This window comes from Phaethon aethereus (assembly GCF_964289735.1).
Source record: "Phaethon aethereus genome assembly, chromosome: W".
Lineage (NCBI taxonomy): Eukaryota > Metazoa > Chordata > Aves > Phaethontiformes > Phaethontidae > Phaethon > Phaethon aethereus.
The window spans coordinates 21,271,368-21,293,866 of record NC_138581.1 but is presented as its reverse complement, the minus strand read 5'-3'; the positions used below and the strand labels follow the sequence as shown (position 1 = coordinate 21,293,866).

Below are 22,499 nucleotides of genomic sequence, written 5' to 3'. Positions count from 1 at the left end.
AAGCATGTGTGTAGAACCAAGAGACCTCATGAAATTAAAACAAAGAGTTAAGGAGTTAAGGACTGAGAGATTAATGAGAACAGAGAAGATATCTTAACCTTGAGAATAGAAACAACCTAGCAGGAGCGCTCAAACAAGGATGATAGGAAAGAATCGCTTGGCTGTACAACAGAAGGGGCAAACATCCAAGGAGAAGAAACTATCCTCAGGAGACCCGTGGCCATAAAAGGGAAAAAGGAGTAGGGGGCTAACTCCCCAAACGACCACTGACGACCATCCGAGACCCCCGTGCATGCGTAGTGTAGTTTTGCAACGCCAGCATTATGTAACTGTAGTAGATAGGCAGGGAGGCGGAGATTTCTTGGAAAATGTGTGAATATTCATGTATTTAAGGTATATAAAGAATGAACTTTTGTTTCAGGGCATGCACGTTAGGTGGAGTGATCCCCTGTGCATCCAGCACTGCAATAAAGGATGCCTGCCTTCTAAAACTTCAAACTAAGTGTTAGAGGGTTTTCTTGTCAACTTTTTCGGTAACAGAGGTAAACATTTTACATTAGGCCTAAAAGTTTTTATGCTAGCAACATTTATATACCCAGCTATAGCTTGATTATTAGAAGTGTAGTAAGTAGTAGAGTGTTTGACCACCATCTAAATCATCATTTAAATAATTGTCAAAAATCACTGTTTAATTACCATTAAATTATTGCTTAATCATCATTTGATTACCATTTAATTTTCATTCAATCATCGATTAACTATCAGTTGATCATCGTTTAATCATTAATAAAAACCTTTTAGTTAACCCCACAACGATGACTTTTCTTAATAATTCACCCGTGACATCGCTGCACGTGCAAGTTTAAACGGAACCGTTAATTAGGGGCGGAGGTGTCTGTTATTAGGGCAAGTGGATAGGGGGATTGCTTTCGTTTCTCTATCTCCTTGCACGTAGCGTCATCCTAGTCCTGTGGGTGGGGTGAAGCCGCGCGAGACAGTTGTTACTGCTCTGGATACGGCTCCTTCCGCTTCCCCGCCCCCCTGGCGGGTAAACGACGTTCTCTGACTACACGCGGAGTCTCTGTTCCTATATAGTCCCCAGTCTCGGGGAGGGGGAGGTTGGTGACTTTGCAGGTGATAGCGGCGGTACTGTGAGCTACCTCGCGTGTGCGTCGTCCTCTCTTCCCTCTCCCTAGCCATCTCCGCGTGGGAGCGCGCGGGCGTGCAGGCCTCAGCAAGAACCAGGAGGAGGCAGAGCTGACGTGAGCAGACCGGCGGGTTTGGGTCCCTCCTTCCTCTATCTTTTTTCCTCAATTCTTTCTTTTTCTTGCGCCTTCCTTTCGTCTTTCTCCTGCGCGTCTCGTTCCGCGCTGCTGCCGCAGAAGAGAAGCGGTGGTGGCACCGCTAGCTTCGTGCCCCACACCCTCTTGACCTTAGCTCTCCCAGAAACAGTCCGGAACCACCTGCAGCGCCTCTGACATCGGCCGTGGGGTTTCTCGCTCCGCCCCCCCCCCCCCCCCCCCCCCCCCAGGAGCAGGTACGAGGGCGCTGAGGGGCGGATGGGGGGGATTGCGGCCTCGGTTTCTGAGAATTGTTAGCGCGGTGGCGGTGTGCGCAGAGGAGCGGCGCGGGGCGCGCTTGGGCCTCCCCGCGGCGTTTCCGCTACCTTCCGCGAGGCGAGGGGTGGCAGGGCATCTCGCGTCTCCTCCGGCGGTCGTCCTCCTTTCACTCTGACGCGGCGGGTGCTGAGGAGGAAGGCCGCGGCCCGGGCTGGCGCACACTCTATTCCCTCCTTAGTGGGGCAGACAAAGGGAACGAGACAATGAGGCTTTCTCAGCCCTCGCTGGGAGAGGGGCGGTGGAGGGATGAGATGAGCCACGCAGCAGCCGGTGCCGAACGTGATTCATGGGTGCTTGAGAGGCCCCGGCGGGGAGTGCCCCGGGTTCCACATTTCCGGCTTGGCACCCCCTCCTATCTTTAATTTTCTTCCCCTCTTTTTAGCCCGACAGCCTCCGGGTCTTTTGTGTTCCGGTGTCCTCGATGGGGGAGGGCGACTGAAACGTGTCGCGCTTTGAGCACTTGGCGGTGCCTTCCCTTTTGTCTGACTCATGGAGCAGGATTTAATTGTCATTGGGAAATACCCGGTTTTGCTCCGTGTTCTTTGCATTTACTTCGTCTTTTTGCTTCACCTAGAACACTGTTAGAGAGGCGTATACCTGAAACATCCTTGCCGTTTGTTTGGGCTTTAAGTTGTGGGTTTTTTTTTTTGTGGTCCATTTTCAGCTGAGGGTGTTCAGATAAATAAGTATCTATTTAACCAGCCAGTTTAGCCCCATCTCTCACTCAATTCCAAGGTTTTATTATTGATTTAAAATTAGTTTGTATTTGTATTTCCTTTATTATTTTAAACTAAGTATTAGGATAACTTTTAAGTGCATTTATTATGCACTTCATGCAGTGCATAAGTATTAGGACTCAGTTGTAGTTTATTGGAAGTGCACTCGGTGTGCAAGAAACAGCTCAGTTATTGGTCATTCAAATAATCTAAATATTTGCCGTTATTAAAGTTGACTATGCCTCAGCTATAATTTGGAACTAAAAAGATGTCTTAGTTATGAGACTTTGCTAACTTTAAAAATAATAAAGTATTTATGTTCCCCTCTTTGTTTAGCTGGGTAAATTTGCCAGCAACTGTGAAGGTCAGTAATGTAAATTACTGTTTGAGTTAACATGCTGAATAAAATAGCTCCTATTTATATTGTAAGGTCAGGGTTAAACAGGGACAACTCCGAGGGTTAAGACTTTCTTCTTTTGGGGGCAGAAGAGATCTTTATATTTTTTGCAAAGGTTTGGTTGTAACCACCCAACCAAAAGGTTGGGGAATGTATCTGTAATGCTGTGAGAGAAGAATCATCTCTTAGGTCTCTGATCATAGCAGGTTGTTTTCTGTTCTTGCTGTGAAATAGAGATGAAAACATCTGTTTGAGATGACTACCTCATGATGCTGCATTTTCTTAGTTGAATTCAAGTATCTCCACTCCCTTTCCTCAAGAAAAGAAGCTGTAGTCATGTTTTTTTTCCATGTAGTTATGAATTTCATGTTTTCCTCTGTCCTGGTTTCAGCTGGGATAGAGTTAATTTTCTTCATAGAAGCTAGTGTGAGGCTATGTTTTGGATTTGGGATGAGAAAATGTTGATAACATACTGGATTGCTGCTAAGCAATCAAGGACTGTCCAGCTTCTCATGCTGGCCTGCTAGCAAGAAGGCTGGGGGTGCAAGGGAAGCTGGGAGGGGACACAGCCAGCCAGGACAGCTGACCCAGGCTGGCCAAAGAGATATTCCACACCATATGATGTCATGCTGAGTATATAAAGCTGGGGTGAAGAAGGAAGGAAGAGGAGGGGTGATGTTCGGAGTTATGGCATCTGTCTTCCCAAGTAACCGTTATGGGTGATGGAGCCCTGCTTTCCTGGAGATGGCTGAACACCTGCCTGCCCATGGGGAGTAGTGAATAAATTTCTGGTTTTGCTTTGCTTGCGTGCATGGCTTTTGCTTTACCTATTAAGCTGTCTTTATCTCAACCCATGAGTTTTCTTACTTTTACTTTTCTGATTCTCTCCCCTGTCCCACCATAGGGGAGTGAGTGAGCAGTTGTGTGGTGCTTAGTTGCCAGCTGGGCCTAAACCATGACATCCTTAGTGGGTGCATGCCTGGCTGCTTCAGTTCTGTGGGTTGTCGGAGTTGGCAGCCTTCAGAGATATTAATAGAAGCTGGTTTGAGCGGTGCCTGTTGACAAGGTTTTATGTCTGAGCCTTAAGTTTAGCCTGTCACACTGCAGCCTTGTGACAGGCAGAAGCTAATGTGCTCACCAAATGTGACCCAAGTTTCTGAGAAAAGTTCAGGAAAGCAGATAAATGGTGGTATTAGCTAGTTTTCCAGGGAAATAGAACTGAATTTAAGGCCTTGGCTAGTTACTGATCTTGGTAGAAAAGCTTGTAGGGAAGAATTGGAGTAGTCTATAATCTGTCTCTTCTGAAAATGTAATTTTCACTGTTGGTTCAAAAGATTAAATGGCATATTTTAGTGTCCTGGTTAGTAGATTAAATTCTAGAAAGTGTATTATAACCTAGTCAGATGATACATGGACCTTAAAGAGTATGAAAAAGCACAATTTCTTAAGCATTGGATAACAGCTTGACCTTTCAATTAGGGGGCATGTATTTCAAGTAGTGAAAGACTGCTGACAAAGGAGCCATGAAGACTCTTGTTTGTAATATGTTAGTATTAACATATTTACATAAAGCTAAACTTAGTAAGTGGTGAAACATCAATTTGAAAGTAGAGCAAGTTAATTGAGATTGGTGGTAGTGTATGTCATAACACTGTTGGTAGCACTCTGAGTGTACCTGCATAATAAGGGCAGAAGTACAGGCTTTATTTGTATTATTATAACATAGAGCTACAATAGAGATGAGAATATTATTTTTTTAGGTCTAAAATTTTTCTCTTGTGTCCATTGACTGGTGTATGGCTGTAAAACTGGAATTTATTGAGAGATATATCAGAATAAGTGTGAGTTTGTTTTGTAGTACTGAAACAAAGGTATAAATTGTTGAAGTCCTGTGACCGCCAGCAGGCAAGCAGATTAATTTTACTCTTTTCTCCTGATATTGATTTACTTTGATCCCAGAAGTTTACATTAACAGACAAATGCTGCTGTCAATTACAGTTGTCATACTGTTGAGATATATGGTTACATCTTGTAGTGTGGCTTTAAGTTAGAAAAAGTATTTCTTTACACACTAAAGTTAATTGGCATTTGGTATATTTGAGTTCTCAGGAGCATCAGCAGACAAATATCCCTTATTGTGGCTGCCCTTAAAGAGGAAGGCAGTAATCTAGAGTTTTCACTAAAATGTCTCCAAGTGCCATAGGCAGTACTTCCACTAAATCTAAATTTTTGGAGGACAAGTGCAATATTCTTATGTGTCCTCAATTTGTAATAATTGCTTGATTATTCCAATTTTATTGCCATTGGGAACTAAGGATTTGGTTACTATATCAGTTTTTCTAATGGCCTTGTTTGGCAGAGGCTAACTACAAGTGAAGGTGAAGTATTTTTATTTCTAACTTTTTTGCAGTTGATAGCAGAGATGAGGCTATGATATCTACCTAAAGGTAGATTAGCATTCTCTACCTTTAGGAGGTGCAGAAGTCTGCCTATATCTTTTTTTGTCTTAAAAGTTTAACTGGCTCTTTGGAAATGCATAGGCTGTGTAAATGAATGTATTCAACAGTCTAAAACTGTTTTCTTTTTCTTGGAAGAGTAAGATCTGGTCTAAGCTTATTTCAGAAATGCTTTCTGATCATCTGTTTTGAGGGCCTGTTGTATGCATTTTGTTGCCAGTTAATATTCAGTATCGGGCTTCATATGCAATTTAAGCAGAGTTAAAGGTCTTGTTATGGAAACTTAGTAAGATATAAGATATGGTGTTAAAATGACTGTTGCCCATACTTAAGTGATATTTTTTTCTGTTTAACAAATGTGTTGTCAAAGTACGAACTGCTAATAATGGGATTAGCATCAGAAATGATGCAAGATCAACATTGCAGACTCCAAAATAACTCCACTTTTTCAGTAAAGATAAGCTATGCTAATTACCACAATTGTTTAGTAGACAAAAACTTGGTCTTACTTATTCTACCAATCCAGCTGTAGGTTTTTTTCTGTCCTGTAAGTGCTCAGAGGTTGGTAATAAAGTTTTTGTTGACCGTTGAATTCAATTTGGTCATAACCTGCACACACAGCTCAGTGTCTGACAAGTATATTACTTCTCAGTATTACTATGCATATTGGGTTTATGTGGCAAGGCCACAGGGGTGGCTTCTGTGAGAAGCTGCTAGAAGCTTCCACTATATCTGATAGAGCCCATGCCAGCCAGCTCCAAGATGGACCTGCTGCTGACCAAAGCTGAGCCAATCAGCGATGTTGGTAGTGCCTCTGTGGATAACATATTTAAGAAGGGGGGGGAAACTACTGCACAACAGCAGCTGGAAGACAGGAGTGAGAATGAGAGACACAACTCTGCAGACACCAAAGTCTGTGAAAAAGGAGGGGGAGGAGGTGTTCCAGGTGCTGAAGCAGAGATTCCCCTGCAGCCTATGGTGAAGACCATGGTGAGGCAGGCTGTTCCCCTGCAGCCCATGGAGCTCCACAGTGGAGCAGATATCCACCTGCAGCCTGTGGAGGACCCCATGCCAGAGCAAGTGGATGTGCCCGAAGGAGGCTGTGACCCCATGGGAAGCCTGTGCTGGAGCAGGCTCCTGGCAGGACCTGTGGAGAGAGGAGCCCATGTTGGGGCAGGTTTGCTGGCAGGACTTGTGACCCTGTGGGGGACCCACACTGGAGCAGTCTGTTCCTGAAGGACTGTACCCCATGGAAAGGACCCATGCTGTAGCAGTTCCTGAAGAACTGCAGCCTGTAGGAAGGACCCATGTTGGAGAAGTTTGTGGAGAACTGCCTCCCATGGGAGGGACCCCATGCTGGAGCATGGGAAGAGTGTGAGGAGGAAGGAGTGGCAGAGACAATGTGTGATGAACTGACCGCAACCTCTATTCCCTGTGGTGCTGGGTGTGGGGGGGGGTGGTGTGGGTGTGTGTGGAGAGGAGGTAGAGAAATTGGGAGTGAAGTTGAGCCTGGGAAGAAGGGAGGGTTGGGGGGAAGTTGTTTTTTAAGATTTGGTTTTATTTCTTATTATTCTACTGTGATTTGATTGTCAATAAATTAAACTAATTTCCCTGAGTAGAGTCTGTTTTGCCAGTGATGGTAATTGGTGAGTGATCTCTCCCTGTCCTTATCTTGACCCACTAGCTTTTAATTGGGGTTTTTTTTTTTTTTTTCCTCCCCTGTCCAGTTGAGGAGGGGGAGTGATAGAGCAGCTTGGTGGGCATCTGGTGTCTAGACAAGGTCAACCCACTACACTATGATAACGCTTTTTATCTCTCTTAGAGGTTCATAATGATGTTACTTATCAATACAATTCAAGTATTGAATTATATATTAACATCCATGTAGCCATCTTTAAAAATGCTGATATTGCTTTTTATGGGCAAGGTAAGCAGACTTTAATTCCATAACCCTGTAATCCATTTTGGTGGAATGTCAGTTCCTAATGCATTTCTTGGTTTTATTTACAGCATTGAAATGGCTCAGGAGACAAACCAGACCCCAGGGCCCATGCTGTGTAGTACAGGATGTGGATTTTATGGAAATCCTAGGACAAATGGGATGTGTTCTGTTTGCTACAAAGAGCATCTTCAGCGACAGCAGAATAGTGGTAGAATCAGCCCAATGGGTAAAGGTTTGAGTCCTCTTTTTTTTTTTTGTGTGTGTGTGTCTTGAAAATATAATGTATAGGTGATGAGAGGAATCGCAGAATGTATTTCAGGAGAACTTCTGATAGCTGCATGTTAAAGCTATGAATACCAAAGGGAATAATGTAAATCATAGTAAAAATAAAAATGCCTATTTGTGTAATATTTTCTGGCCCATTTGGTGTTGAGCCTTAATTTTCATTTCTACTTACCCTCTGCTATAAGTGTGGTGTTATAAAATATCTGTATTTTGGTCATATGTTAATATGTCTGTCTTTTAAGAAGATACAGTAGAATGAGGAATGATTGGAAATTGTTCATAACTGTATACAAAACTACTTGACTAACTTGTATTTTATACTTTGCTTGTAATTCTCAAATGCCTGTTATATAGGGACAACTAGTGGTTCAAACAGTCCTACCTCAGACTCTGCATCTGTACAGAGAGCAGACACTAGCTTAAACAACTGTGAAGGTACTGCTAATGGTGCATCTGAAAAATCGAGGTAAGGTTGTATAATCATTTAGGTTGGAAAAGACCCCCAAGATCAATGAGTCCACCCATAAACCTAATGCTACCAAGTCCACCATTAAAACATGTCCCTAAGCACCATATCTACATGTCTTTTAAATATCTCAAGGGATGGTGACTCCACCACTTCCCTGGGCAGCCTGTTCCAATGCTTGACAAACCTTTTGGTGAAGGAATTTTTCCTAAAATCCAGTCTAAACTTCCCCTGGCACAACTTGAGGCCATTTCCTCTTGTCCTATTGCTTGTTATCCGGTAGAAGAGACCGACACCTACCTCACTACAACCTCCTTTCAGGTAGTTGTAGAGTGATGAGGTCTCCCCTGAATCTCCTTTTCTCCAGGCTAAACAACCCCAGTTCCCTCAGCTGCTCCTCATAAGACTTGTGCTCTAGACCCTTCACCAGATGAAGGTATTATTTTGAGGTTTGAATGAACTGTGAGTGTATAGCAAGTTACATTGTAGTAACCTTGCCCTATTACAGTGAGTTTCTGCAGAGGGAAAAGGGACAGTGCACCTGATGATGCTTTATGAATCTTTATAAATGAGAACTAATTAGTGTTTGGTGTTGGACTGCTGTGTTCACGAGGACATTTCTGGTTTATTGGGAAATATTTGCTACAGATTGCCTAGTTTTTTTTAGGGAAGAGAGGTGGTAGAAGTGTAGGTCAGGAATATGTATATAACCAATCAGGTAGTCTACTGATGGATTTTGACAGTTTGAACTCTTATTAACTCAAAACTAATGTAATATCTATTTCGCTGTATGTAAACAGAAATGTGCCTGTTGCTGCTTTGCCTGTAATGCAGCAAATGACAGAAATGAGCATTTCGAGAGAGGAAAAAGTATCACTGAAAACGGAGATGGAGCCAGGTATGTTTGCAGAGTAACACTGAGTACAACTGACTTAACAGAAGCTGACAATGTATGTACTTTCCCTTAAGTAGGCATATCCCTTTTGTGATGATGGTCTTGAGGAACTGTTAATTATGGATGCTTCTTGAGTACTGGTACCTTCAGAATCAAGAAAAATGACTAGTGCCAGAATATATTTTTCAGATACATGTTCAATTTTGGGTAACTTGATAAACATTAAAAGCTGATGTTTAATGGGAAAAATCTCTTCACTACAACTGAAGACAAAATGGGTTTTTTGTGTTGAAAATTCTGGAAGGTACCACTCAGCACTAACTGGCAAATGTGCATCTATAAAGACTGCTGTTACAGCTGATAGTTAATTGCCCAGTGTTTGTACACAGGTTTTTACTTTTTTAATTAAATTATGTTAAGTTAAAATTGTGACATCAACTAAATTACAGTTGCTTTTATTGTATTCTTTTTTTGATTATGCATGGACTGAGGAGATCTTCACATGTTTCAGCTTCTTGTAACTTATGTGAAGAGGCTTATTGTATGTAACTTAGAAATTTATACTTTGTTGCAATACAACTCATTGTCTTATGAATTGTGACCTGAAAATGTGACAGGCAGGAAAGAAATACTTAAAATGGTAGCAGTAGTCAAGTAACAGCTGAACCTTGTCCTATTAAAACTGCCAATAGGGGTTTGTCACTCTGCCAACTGTAAAGGGTGATCTTCTGTTTCTGTTGACTCAATATCCATTTTCTCATAACAAGGCAACTAAATGGTAGTGTTGCACAGCATTCTCTTTCTTGATTAGAATAGGCGGGGGGGGGGAACCCTAAAAGCAACTCAAGATAATAATTTTGCAGTTTGAAACTCAGTTGAAATCAGTCAAAGCTCTGTTAAAGCTTGTGTAGAGATCATTGGGAAAGCTACCATGGAATTTAAATGTTTGGAAAAAACTTCTATAACAAAATTGTCTTCCTTAGTACATATCCATAAATTCTTGAAATGGTCTGCAGCTGCTTTAAGAAGTTCATCAAGTTGGGGGCAGATTTTAGACAGCACAGAATAGTGTCCTTAAACATGTCCTTATATACTATTTTTAGACTACAAAGGGTTTTGTGGACACTTAGGATATACCAAGTGTTTGCTGTATTCACTATACGTTGATCCTGTAAGTGTCTTGCAGTCAAGAAAAGTTGGCCTCAACCTTTTATAAATCCCTATTGTGTTTGGGCTAGTTCCACTTTTACATTTTCCACAGCATCTAATATGTGTTGGTCTCTCTTGAGGAGGAGCTGAAACAATAGTAGAGTAGATAATTCATGTCACCTCATAACAAAGCTAATACTTTCTATGAGATGTAGTTCTCTAAGATAATGCCTGTCATGATGTTGTTAATGAAAAGACTGTTTAGTTTCATCTGTAGTCTCACCCTGGCAATTGAGTTTCGTAACTGTCTATCAGATGGTAGGTCAGGAACAAACTTCAAGCAAAGTAGGTCTCCTTTATTTTCTTTTTTAATGCCTTCAGCACTATGAAGGCTTATTCTCTTCTGCAAGCCAGACAGTTCTAAATGGTCAGGTCTGGACAATTGTTGAAATCTGTATACTAAAAGTATACTTTCTTCATGTTGGGATTTAAGCATCTGATTCTAGGAGACTCTGAAGTTGACAAAAATGAAGCTTAACAGGCTTGTCTTTTGTTTTTCCCTGGGTTGAGGTTGTAATGTGGGTTCTCATTGGGCATGTGGGAGAATAGTTACATGCTGCAGAATAGTTTTATCCCAATTCTCTGGCATCAAATTAAAGATGCGGTTTATTCTTTAGCCTTTTATCATGGGCACCTAGATCAGCATAGCAACTGCAGTTTTTGAAGAACAAAATATTTATTTTCTAGCTTGATAAGATGGACAGTATTTATTGTGCTTTACTTTCAATGACTCAAACTTTATATACAAGTCAGTCTTGTTAATGTGCAGCATAAGGATTATGTAATCTGTAGTATAGTTTTCAGTTCTGGTACTGCAGAAGTGCAGTATGTCTTTCTGATGATTTTTAGGTGTTCTTTGTCTATTTTATTCCTTCTGTGCTTAATTTTCTGAGTTCTTCCATGGTGGGAGTTGGGGATTACGTTCATGTAAAAGTAGTTAGAATACTTAAAACAATTTTTTTTTTAATGCTCTCAAGCACTTCACTCTTCACTGGCATGCTCACGGCTTCCTAGTACTGTGGAAGTCAATGCACTTTGTTAAACTGCTAGGGTTCTATTTTGGATAATTTGTTTGGGTATAGAGGAAGCTTCCAAAAACCTTTTTGGTATTACTTTGGTAGCCCTTTCTGGTTGCTTTAAATATGGGGAGGTATAGTGGGTTGACCTTGGCTGACTGCCAGATGCCCACCCAGCTGTTCTCTCACTCTTCAGCAGGACAGGGGAAGGAAATAAGATTGTAAAAGCTTGTGGGTCAAGATAAGGTCAGGGAGATTGCTTGCCAATTACAGTCACAGGCAAAACAGACTCAACTGGGGGAAATTTTTTTTAATTGGCATAAATTAAATTAAAAGAGTGGGATGGTAAGAAACAAAGACAAAACCAAAAATGCCCCCCCCCCCCACCTCCTTCTTCCCAGGCTCAACTTCACTCCTTTTATTCCTGATTCTTCTACCTCTTCACTCTGAGTGATGCAGGGGAAATGGAGGGCTGCAGTCAGTTCATATAACAGTTCCTCTCTGCTGTTCCTTCATCCTTGTACATTTTCCCTGCTCCAGCATGGGTCCCTCTGACAGGATATAGTCCTTCATGAACTGCTCCAGCTGTATTGGTTTATGTAAGGAAAACCGCTGTCAGTTCTGAAAGTCTAGTTATTACTTTTTCAGAAGTCTCAGAGTCACTGTGGCTTTAATGCTTTCGGGTCAGAGTAGCATTGTACTTCCTGTTTGTAGGACCTTTCTGCGTATAGGTTGAACAGTTGTCCTGCTGTGGCTTGTGGCTTACTTCCAGTCATCAGTGACCTTGCTGTTTCCCCTCTGTCTGCTTTAAAGATGCATTTTATTTTCAGACTGAGTGAAGTAAATCTTCCCAAATTTACATTGCAACACTCATTTGTGCTTTTTTTTTCCAGGCACTTCTCGTACGAAGATTATGTTGGTCCTTATCATAACAGAATTATGATCATAGAATAGTTCGGGTTGGAAGGGACCTTTAGAGGTCATCTAGTCCAACCACCCTGCAAGGAGCAGGGACATCTTCAACTAGATCAGGTTGCTCAGAGCTCTGTCCAACCTGACCTTGAATGTTTCCAGGGTTGGGGCATCTACCACCTCTCTGGGCAACCTGTGCCAGTGTTTCACCACCCTCACTGTGAAAAATTTCTTCCTTATATCTAGTCTGAATCTGCCCTCTTTTAGTTTAAAACCATTACCCCTTTGTCCTATCATAACAGGCCCTGCTAAAATGTCTGTCCCCATCTTTCTTATAAGCCCCCTTTAAGTACTGAAAGGCTGCTGTAAGGTCTTCCCCTGGAGCCTTCTCTTCTCCAGGCTGAACAACCCCAACTCTCTCAGCCTTTCCTCATACGAGAGGTGCTCCATCCCTCTGATCATTTCTGTGGCCCTCCTCTGGACCCTCTCCAACAGGTCTGTGTCTTTCCTGTGCCGAAGGCTCCAGAGCTGGACGCAGTATTCCAGGTGCGGTCTCACCAGGGTGGAGTAGAGGGGCAGAATCACTTCCCTCGACCTGCTGGCCACACTTCTTTGGATGCAGCCCAGGATATGCTTGGCCTTCTGGGCTGTGAGCACACATTGCCAGCTCATGTCCAGCTTCTCATCCACCAGTACCCCCAAGTCCTTCTTGGTAGGGCTGCTCTCAATCCCTTCATCCCCCAGCCTGTATTGATACCAGAGGTTGCCCCGACCCAGGTGCAGGATCCTGCACTTGGCCTTGTTGAACCTCATGACGTTCACATGGGCCCATTCCTCGAGGTTGTCCAGGTCCTTCCGAATGGCATCCCCTGTGGCTGTTTTGTTCCTGATTATATTGCATTTTACAATGCCTGTAGTTAACTTACTGTTGTCTTACTTTTTATTAATAAATTCAAGTCATGCCCAGTTCTGAAAACTTTTTTTTGCTCTCAAGTTCTTCAACCTTGTAGCAGGAGAACTGGTCTTGTAAAATTGAAGTGAAACAAACAGTCTGGTAACCTGAGCTGATGGTTGGCAAGAGTAATGACCATGGTGATAGAGAGGGCTATGTGCCAACAGGAACTCTATTAAGATAATAAAACACATTCTTGTGGTAAATGGCTTTGCTTCATATGGAAAGGGTTATTGGTATTGAGGATGCAGGTCTGCAGGTAACAGTAAAAACCATTTTCCTCCCATTGTTTCAGCTTTTGTCTAGTGATTTATTCCATGGCAATCATCTGGCAATTGCCTAGCGTACTTTGATTAACACAGTGTGATTTCTGGCATAAAATGAATTTAATATATTGAGGAATGGCACTGTAGTTGCCGAGTTAAATTTAGCTTGTGTGCTAGAGGGAGCTTTTTGTGACAAGCAATTGTCAGGATAGTATCTGATGAATTTGGCTCCTAATGTCATGCCAGAACAACTAAAACTTATATTTCATTTGAGTCAGTTTGAAAAAAGGGTTTTTTGTTCTGATGTGTTAGCTTTTGTTGAAGGGTGTTGTCCCTGTTCTAGCTCTTAATCAGAAGCTACTTTGAGGACTTCGTTATTAGAACTCATTATTAGGTCTAACTTTGCTGGCATAAAAGTGGGAGGATATCTTCTTTTTGCAGGTGTTATCTGTGTAGAGTAACAAATTGAACACTTCAATTCTGATTTAGGGGGCCCTGTACCATCTCCTTGTCTTGGGACCTTTTATTTGCTCATTTCTGCATGTTATCTGCTTTTCCTTTTTGGAGTGTATTTTAGTTGGGGAAGGATCCTGTTCAGCAGCTCGTTTGGGAGATGGGCCTTTGCATTTAAGATTATTATTGCTTTCTAGTTCCCATGTTGCTGGTTGTGGCAGTGAACACTTGTCAGTTTGCTTATATGGAGGAGGAAGTACATTTGTAGTAGTTAGTAACATTTTCCCTTAGATGGATTTGTTTTTAATCTATGTTTTGTGACACAGAATGTTCTACTAGACTATCTTTTTGCCTTGATAGTTCAGTGAGCTCAGATTGGGTCACTGCTGCACTTGCACTGCTTCTTGTAAGGCTTGTCCTCCGTTGATTCAGGTGGTTCCTGCTATAGTAATTTCTATAATATGCAACTCAAATCATGGGTTACAACAATTTAAAGGTATATCCATTACAGTCTCTACCCTTGGTCCCTTTGTACCAGGTCATAGGCTTTAACACTGCAATGAACTCCTCCCCTTGCTCCTGCTCCAGCTTGGATTTATCCATGGGCTACAGTCTGTTAGGGATGTACCTGCTCCAAGTGGAGCCTTATCTATAAGCCACAGTCTCTTCAGGATATACCTGCTGCAGCATAGACCTATCCACAGCTACAGTTGCTTTGAGGTGCACCTGTTCCAGCGTGGCCATATCCATGGACCACAATCCCTTCAGGAGTGTACCTGCTGCTGTGTTGTGGACTCATCCACAGCCACAGATGCTTCAAGGTGTACCTTCTCCAGTGTGGACTTATACTTGGGCCACAATCCCTTCAGAGGTATACCCACTGTGGCACAGACATGTCCATAGCCGCAGATGCTTCAGGGTGTCCTGTTCCCGCATGGACTCATTCACAGGTTGCAGTCCCTTTGACTCATGGTCACACTGGAGTTCCAGCCTGTCCAGTACAGCAGCACAGAAGAAGCAGCGATGCCCTGGCCATCTGCCAGCCCAGGTGCATCACCATTGCTGTTATCAAAATGTTCCCAGGCACAGCAGAGTAAGATGATAAGCAATACAGCAAGCAGCAAAAGCAATAAGCAGCTGCTAATGATACAGTAAGGCAAGCAAGCCCCATGGCAAGCACAGGAGCCTGCTGATTAGCTGTTATTGCTGTTTAGCTATTACAAATTCCATCTAGCACATTCCAATCAAATCTGTCATTACCTCAAACCCTTTGAGCCCCATGTTGGGTGCCAAAAAGGCCTGTTGTGGTTTAACCCTGGTAGGCAGCTAAGCAGCACACAGCTGCTCATTCACTCCCCCAGAGTGATGGGGGAGAGAATCTAGAAGGTTCCCTTTTTCCATCTGCCATGGCTTACAACTAGCATGTCACTTTAAACAGTCTGGCAATATAATAAATCTAAAAGGAGCTTGACCATGCTTCTTGGTTTGGGAGATATTTAGTCAATTTCTTAATGCCATAGCTAATGCCTGTCACTAAGGTGTGGTATCCAACAGGCTTACACTGTGGTGTCAGTGTTTTTTAACCTGATTTTTTTGGCCACAGGCTTTCAACTAGATTATCTGATACTGAACACTACTTTCCTTGGGGTTTAAAGACAAATTTAAAGGATCGTATCTATTCATCTAGAAAATATTAACTGTCAAGACAAAGGAATTTTTTTCTTTAGGAAAAAAAAGCAGCTGTGGAAACTACTCCTGAAAAGCATTAATAGCAGTAATGACTATAGTGCTGTACCTTTGCTTTTAACCAATAGCATGCTTAAATATGGAAAAAGTATTATATATCCAAGACTGGATGGTATTGTCATCCTCAGATTTGGCAAAATAGCATTGACACTGAACTCTTCACACTTTCTAGGAAAAAAATCTGTAGAATATGTCAAAAATAAAGTTAGTGAAGAGTTTGAGTTTTTTCCTTAGGACTTTTAGAGTTATAATATTGTATGAGGAAAATACTGTTTTCCTGTATAAAACCTTTTGGATAAGAGCACTGAAAGTCCCTTGTTACTTCTGAATCTTGCTTACAGTCTGGAATATGAACTACTGACTGGAGGCTCTCAACTTCTACAGTGAATTGTGAAATGGGGCTTGGATCTATGAGGCTTTGTGTTAGTAGTAATAGGCATATGAACATAATATGAATCAAATTTTAAAAGAGCAGGTATTAATAGTAAAGATAATGAAGTTAACTAAGGGGTTCATGATGTCTGGAAAAATCCACTTTTTACAGAATGCAATGCTTAGATCTAAAAGGATCTCAACTAAGAAACCCTATTTGCGTGCATAAAGTAGATTACAAATGAGTCCTTGAAGCCTATATTCTCAGTCATTAATTCTGGAGTGTATTTTATAGTTTGCTCATTATCTTTTAAAACAATAGATGTAGTCATACAACTGAGTGTTCAGGAAAACTGAACAGGAACAGACTCCTTGGGTTGTATGTGTTTAAAGTTTGTATAGAAACACACCTCCCTTGATGTTCTTCTGCACTAATTTGAGTATTAAAGGGATTTTTAAAAACAACTGATGAAAAATTAATTTTTCAAAGAAAACTAACAAGTTCACAGAAGGACCCCTTTTTATCCTGCAGAGAACAGAGTAAAATGTGACAAATTTGACCAAAAGTGTTCATGACAAAGGCAATTGAAAATTAAGTCATTTTGACTCCACCTGCTTGATCATTAAGGTTGAACATAATACAAGGATACAGATATCTGATGTAAATATGTACTTTTTTCTTTAAATTACTGAAAAAAGTGTCTGAAACAAGGGCGCTAGAGATGTGTGGTTTGTAGTAGTATGCTGTATCACAGAATCAGTGGTTGAAGCTCAAGAATGCTAGCTGTTCTGGTTGACTCTGAAGTTTTAGATTATCTGACTTGACAAGTATAGTGGCAAAGTAACTTGGTATTATGACAAAAAAGCATTACTGTATATGTCATTTGTTCCAAAAATATGTTCCTATTGACTATTTTCCACAAGTATCCCCTCTGTTCAACAACTTTAACTGTGACAATATTGTTATTTTTTGGGATTAAAAGTCATATGATCTAGTTTAATGTTGTGTGTACATGGAACTTCTGGAGTGCTTTCCAAGCCTTTACACCTACATGGGTGTGTACAGGTGATACTGCTAGGTATCCTGTATTTTCTAGATGATGGAACAGTGGGGAAAACTTCATTGTTTTCTGTAGAGATAAAAAGGAAGTTAATAGAATACCTGTTCTACTTAAGACAAACTTCAGGGTCTTAGTAGAGGGGAATTAGGGAATTAACTGTTAATAAATATAAGCATGCTACTGAGTAGCTAGCGAAGTCAAGAAAAGGAAAAAAATTAACCTGTATTTCTTTTGCTTACTCTAACAGTTGTTACTCAACCAAGCCCATCCGTTTCTCAACCTAGTACTTCACAGAGTGAAGAGAAAGCTTCTGAACTGCCTAAACCAAAGAAAAACAGGTGTTTCATATGCAGAAAGAAGGTTGGCCTTACAGGTATGAGAGCACTTTGTCAATATTGAACAGATCTATATGATTAGTTGCCTCTTACTAGATTAAACTTGTTGAAATACCTGTAGCCATTAAAATTGCTTGTTGTCTCAAAATCCATAATGTTAGATCCTTTAATAGAGCTGATATTTGGAAATATTCATTTCAGTTATTCTGTCATTGAAGTAGATACACATACCCCCTTTGTACTGACTAAGCCCTTAATTTATGCTCGCTTAAGTCTGAAGCTTCCTAGTGATGTTGCTTTTCCTTTTCTTTTTACAGGATTTGATTGTCGATGTGGGAACTTATTTTGTGGACTTCACCGTTATTCTGACAAGCATAACTGCCCATATGATTACAAAGCAGAAGCTGCAGCAAAAATCAGGAAAGAGAATCCAGTTGTGGTGGCTGAAAAAATCCAGAGAATATAAACTAGCCTACTTGTGAAAAGACTGACTTCTTTGTTTTATTTTACTATATCCTAGGAAAGCATTAAAGAGCAGATGCATGGCCGTTTTCCTTTGTTCTCAAAAGTTTTAATTTTAGCCTTGTCTGTCTTAATGATATTTCAGAATGTTTGGGTGTTTGTTACAGGCAGAATTGGATAGATACAGCCCTTGAAAATGTATATGTTCTCCTCAGAATATGATTGGATGATCAGAACCTGCACAGGAATACACATGCACAGAGGACAGGCTCTAGTTCACATGTGCCAAAATACTTGTATACTATCTGCATGTTTGCAGCAGATCTGCCTTTTGTAATGTTCAAGGTGTATCACGCTAGCCAAAGCCTGTTTAGGAGAAGGATATGTCAGAAAGGTTGGCAGTCTACTTCTATCGTTTAAAATCTTGTTCTACTTTTAATTTCCACAGTCCATTGTTTTCCAGCAGAATGTAAGCCATGTAGAGCGTTCCACCTTCCAGTAAGATGAGTGTTGGTGCCATATTTAATTAAAAAATCTTTTAACAATTGCAATTGGAAAAATGGAAAAAATTGTGTATGTATGAGAAGAAAACTATTTTAGAACAGATTATATTAACTTTAGAATCATGAAAATAGTTTCCTGAAGGAAATGTCCTGTTAGCAACTTAAGAACTGCCCTGCAACAGTTGTCTGCTTTTCCTTGCATACCTAAAAACATTGTGTAGCACAATATTGTGCTGATTGGTTTACAAAAGCTACATGTGTGGACTTTTTAGACATACCACAGTAGCTCTATCAAGTGACACATGCATCTCTGTAAGTTGCAGAAGTATTTGAACAGTTTTATTTATGCACTTAAATTTAGTGTGTTCTGGCTTCAAAAGAATATTAGGAGCTTTTTTAAATTAAAAAGTTTTAAATGTAACAATTGCACATGCAACAACTGTTGGGTATGGTTTTCCATACCCAACATGACTCCTGGAGACTTAAGTGGGAGCTGGAACCACTCTTGGAGGGCTGCCTTATCATTTTTAATTGTACTTGGGTGTAGGACTGTAGTGTTCTTGGGTGTATTGCATGGGCTCCATTATCTACAGCTTTGTATAATAACTAGGAAGGGCAGTATAGTTTACTGATGCTTGTCTGGTAATATCACTTCTGTGTTATAATGGAAGGGTTTTTTGTGATGTATGAAACTAGGGTTTTTTTACATAATCAAGTATAGTGAAGACTAGTGTTGTAGTAATGCCTCTTATCTGTAAATAGCTGTGTATGTACACAAGATGCTACTTCTGATTTTTATTGTAGTATTTGGTCTTAGGTTTTAGTTCACTATTAAAAGCATTGGGCTTTTGCTTTAAATTTGTTCTTTCAACTTGGTTATCAGATATGCAAACATGTACAGATAGTTCATACTTAAGTATTGCACATAATGACACTATCCAGCATCTATGCTCTGTATTATGTAAATAATAAAAATCATGTACAGAAGGAAATAATTTTTGTGATAGTTCATTGGTTTTGGTTATTGCTGTAACTTGAAAGTGGCCCTGTGGAGGTTGGGGTACAAAGCTAGTACTAGGTTTGTATAGATGGGGGTGTTGTGTGTGGGTTTTTTTTTTTGCTTAAATCTGTCAAACCTCCTTATCTCATATTTTGACATACTGAGTTGTTTAAGATGGCTTGTTGAGGTCAGAGAAGCATGAACAGCTGGAACATAGGTAACTACTTGTATTGGGTTTGCATGGCAAGGTTTTGGTAGCAGTGGGGGTTGCAGGGGTGGCTTCTGAGGGAAGTTGCTAGAAGCTTCCCCTGTGTTTGATGAAGTTGGCTGGCACTGGCTCTAAGATGGACCTAATGCTGGCCAAAGCCAAGCAATGGTGGTAGTGCCTCTGTGATAACATATTTAAGAAGGAGGGGGGGGGGAGGAACAGCACACAGCATTTGCAGCTGGAGAGAGGAGTGAGAATGAGAGAAACAACCCTGCAGATGCCAAGGTCAGCTGAGAAGGGGAGGAGGTGCTCCAGGTGCTGAAGCAGATTCCCCTGCAGCCCATGGTGAAGACCATGGTGAGGCAGACTGTCCCCCTGCAGCCTATGGAGCTTCACAGTGGAGCAGATATCCACCTGCAGCCCATGGAGGACCCCATGCCGGAGCAGGTGGATGTGCCTGAAGGAGACTGACCTGGTATAGACCCTGTGCTGGAGCAGGCTCCTGGCAGGAGCTGTGGAGAGAGGAGTCCACATTGGAGCAGGTTTCCTGGCAGGGCTTGTGACCCCATGGGGGACCCACACTGGAGTGGCTTGTTCCTGAAGGACTGCACGCCATGGAAGGGACCCATGCTGCAGCAATTCATGAAGAACTGCAGCCTGTAGGAAGGACTCACATTGGAGAAGTTTGTGGAAAGCTGTCTCCCATGGGAGGGACCTCATGCTGGAGCAGGGGAAGAGTGTGAGGAGTCCTCTACCTGAGGAGGAAAGAGAGGCAGAAACAATGTGTGATTCCCTGTCCCCCTGTGCTGTTTGGGGAGGGGGAGGTAGAAAATCAGGAGTCAAGTTGAGCCCAGGAAAAAGGAAGGGATGGTGGGAAGGTGTTTTAAGATTTGGTTTTAGTTCTCATTACCCTACTCTGATTTGACTGGCAATAAATTAAGCTAATTTCCCCCAGATTAAGACTGTTTTGCCTGTGATGGTAACTGGTGAATGATCTCTCCTTGTCCTTATCTTGACCCATGAGCTTGTGGTTATATTTTCTCTCCCTTGTCCAGCTGAGGAGGGGGAGTGATAGAGCAGCTTTGGTGGGCACCTGGCATCTAGCCAAGGTCAACCCACCACATCATTACTGGTAGCCAAAGAAACAGGTTTTATGTTTATTTTCTATGTCTGAAGAAAATACTGAGACTATTTCTGCTTTATGTTGAGAGCAAATGTATCAAAGGGGCACATCAGCATGAGGAAACAGAACTGAGGACCAGATTTTTGACTTTCATAAAGGATTGAATGCAGTGGGAGAAGCAAGTGTTGGCATGTGGGATGTAAAACAGCAGAACATCAGCAGCCTGTAATTTAAATGAAATTAAAATACAGGTGTAAAACTGATAAGATGGAATTATTGAAATAAAAGCAGGAATCAATACCTACAATGGCAACCCAAAACACTGTGCTTTGGGTGCTTTTTTTCTGTAGACACAAATCTGTGCTTGTTTAAAAAGTTCTTTACTAAAAAGACTAGAGTCACAGCCTCTCGAAGAAGCTATGTCACTGTTGCCTTTTAAGCTATGTCGTAAGATGCACATGACAGAATTTCTTTTAATGCCAAATCCTTTTCAGTGCATATTTCTCTGTTGCCTATGGGTTTGTGGCCAGTATTGTAGTAACACTTGTAGTTGAGTTTCTCATGCCAATGTTACTTTGGCTCAAGCTCCCTGAGTAGGATATCTTCATCTTTATTAAATATTTTGTATCTAAGATCAGAATGCAGCATTTATTCCCAAATAGCAGTAAGCCTGGTTATCCACCCAAGAGTACTGAGGGAGCTGGTGGAGGAGCTTGCCAAGCCACTCCATCATTTATCAGCAGTCCTGGTTAACAGGGGAGGTCCCAGATGACTGGAGGCTTGCCAATGTGATGCCCATCTACAAGAGAGGCCGGAAGGACTCTCCTGGGAACTACAGGCCTGTCAGCCTGACTTCGGTACTGGGGAAGATTATGGAGAGGTTCATCTTGAGGGTGCTCACAGGGCATGTGCAGGACAACCAGGGCATCAGGCCCAGCCAGCATGGGTTCATGAAAGGCAGGTCCTGCTTGACCAACCTGCTCTCCTTCTATGACCACGTGACCTGCCTAGTGGATGAGGGAAAGGCTGTGGATGTTGTTGTCTACCTGGACTTTAGTAAAGCCTTTGACAGCGTCTCTCACAGCATTCTCCTGGAGAAACTGGCAGCTCGTGGCTTAGACAGGTGTACTCTTTGCTGGGTAAAGAACTGGCTGGATGGCCGAGCTCACAGAGTAGTGGTGAATGGCATCAAATCTGGCTGGCGGCCGGTCACAAGTGGTGTTCCCCAGGGCTCGGTTCTGGGGCTGGTCGTATTCAATATCTTTATTGATGATCTAGATGAGGGGATCGAGTGCTCCCTCAGTAAGTTTGCAGATGACACCAAGTTGGGTGGGAGTGTTGATCTGCTGGAGGGTAGGAGGGCTCTGCAGAGGGATCTGGACAGGCTGGATCGATGGGCAGAGGTCAACTGTATGAGGTTTAATAAGGCCAAGTGCAGGGTCCTGCACTTCGACCACAACAACCCCATGCAACGCTACAGGCTTGGGGAGGAGTGGCTGGAGAGCTGCCTGGCAGAAAGGGACCTGGGGGTGCTGGTCGACAGCCGGCTGAACATGAGCCAGCAGTGTGCCCAGGGGGCGAAGAAGGCCAACAGTGTCCTGGCCTGTATCAGAAATAGCGTGGCCAGCAGGAGGAGGGAAGTGATTGTGCCCCTGTACTCGGCACTGGTGAGGCCGCACCTTGAATACTGTGTTCACTTTTGGGCCCCTCACTACAAGAAGGATGCTGAGGTGCTGGAGCATGTCCAGAGAAGGGCAACGAAGCTGGTGTGGGGTCTGGAGCACAATTCTTATGAGGAGCAGCTGAGGGAACTGGGGTTGTTCATCCTGGAGAAGAGGAGGCTGAGGGGAGACCTTCTCGCTCTCTACAACTACCTGAAAGGGGGTTGTGGCGACGAGGGTGTTGGTCTCTTCTCCCAAGTAACTAGCGATAGGACGAGAGGAAATGGCCTCAAGTTGCGCCAGGGGAGGTTTAGATTGGATATTGGGAAAAATTTCTTTACGGAGGGAGTGGTCAAACATTGGAATAGGCTGCCTAGGGAGGTGGTGGAGTCACCATCTCTGGAAGTGTTCAAAGAATGTGTAGACATGGCACTTTGGGACATG

At 42.2% G+C, this 22,499-nt stretch overlaps 1 protein-coding gene across 1 annotated transcript; it reads left to right on the top strand.

The window, feature by feature from the left end:
* Positions 1–6,528: 6,528 nt before the first annotated feature.
* On the top strand, positions 6,529–17,564 carry LOC309415183 (AN1-type zinc finger protein 5-like; the record flags this gene model as incomplete). The annotated part of the gene is made up of 5 exons (XM_082012624.1): positions 6,529–7,356; positions 7,770–7,881; positions 8,682–8,779; positions 17,011–17,136; positions 17,416–17,564. The coding sequence occupies exons 1-5, from the start codon at positions 7,161–7,163 to the stop codon at positions 17,562–17,564; spliced, it is 681 nt and encodes a 226-aa protein (XP_081868750.1). The 5' UTR covers positions 6,529–7,160.
* Positions 17,565–22,499: the final 4,935 nt, after the last annotated feature.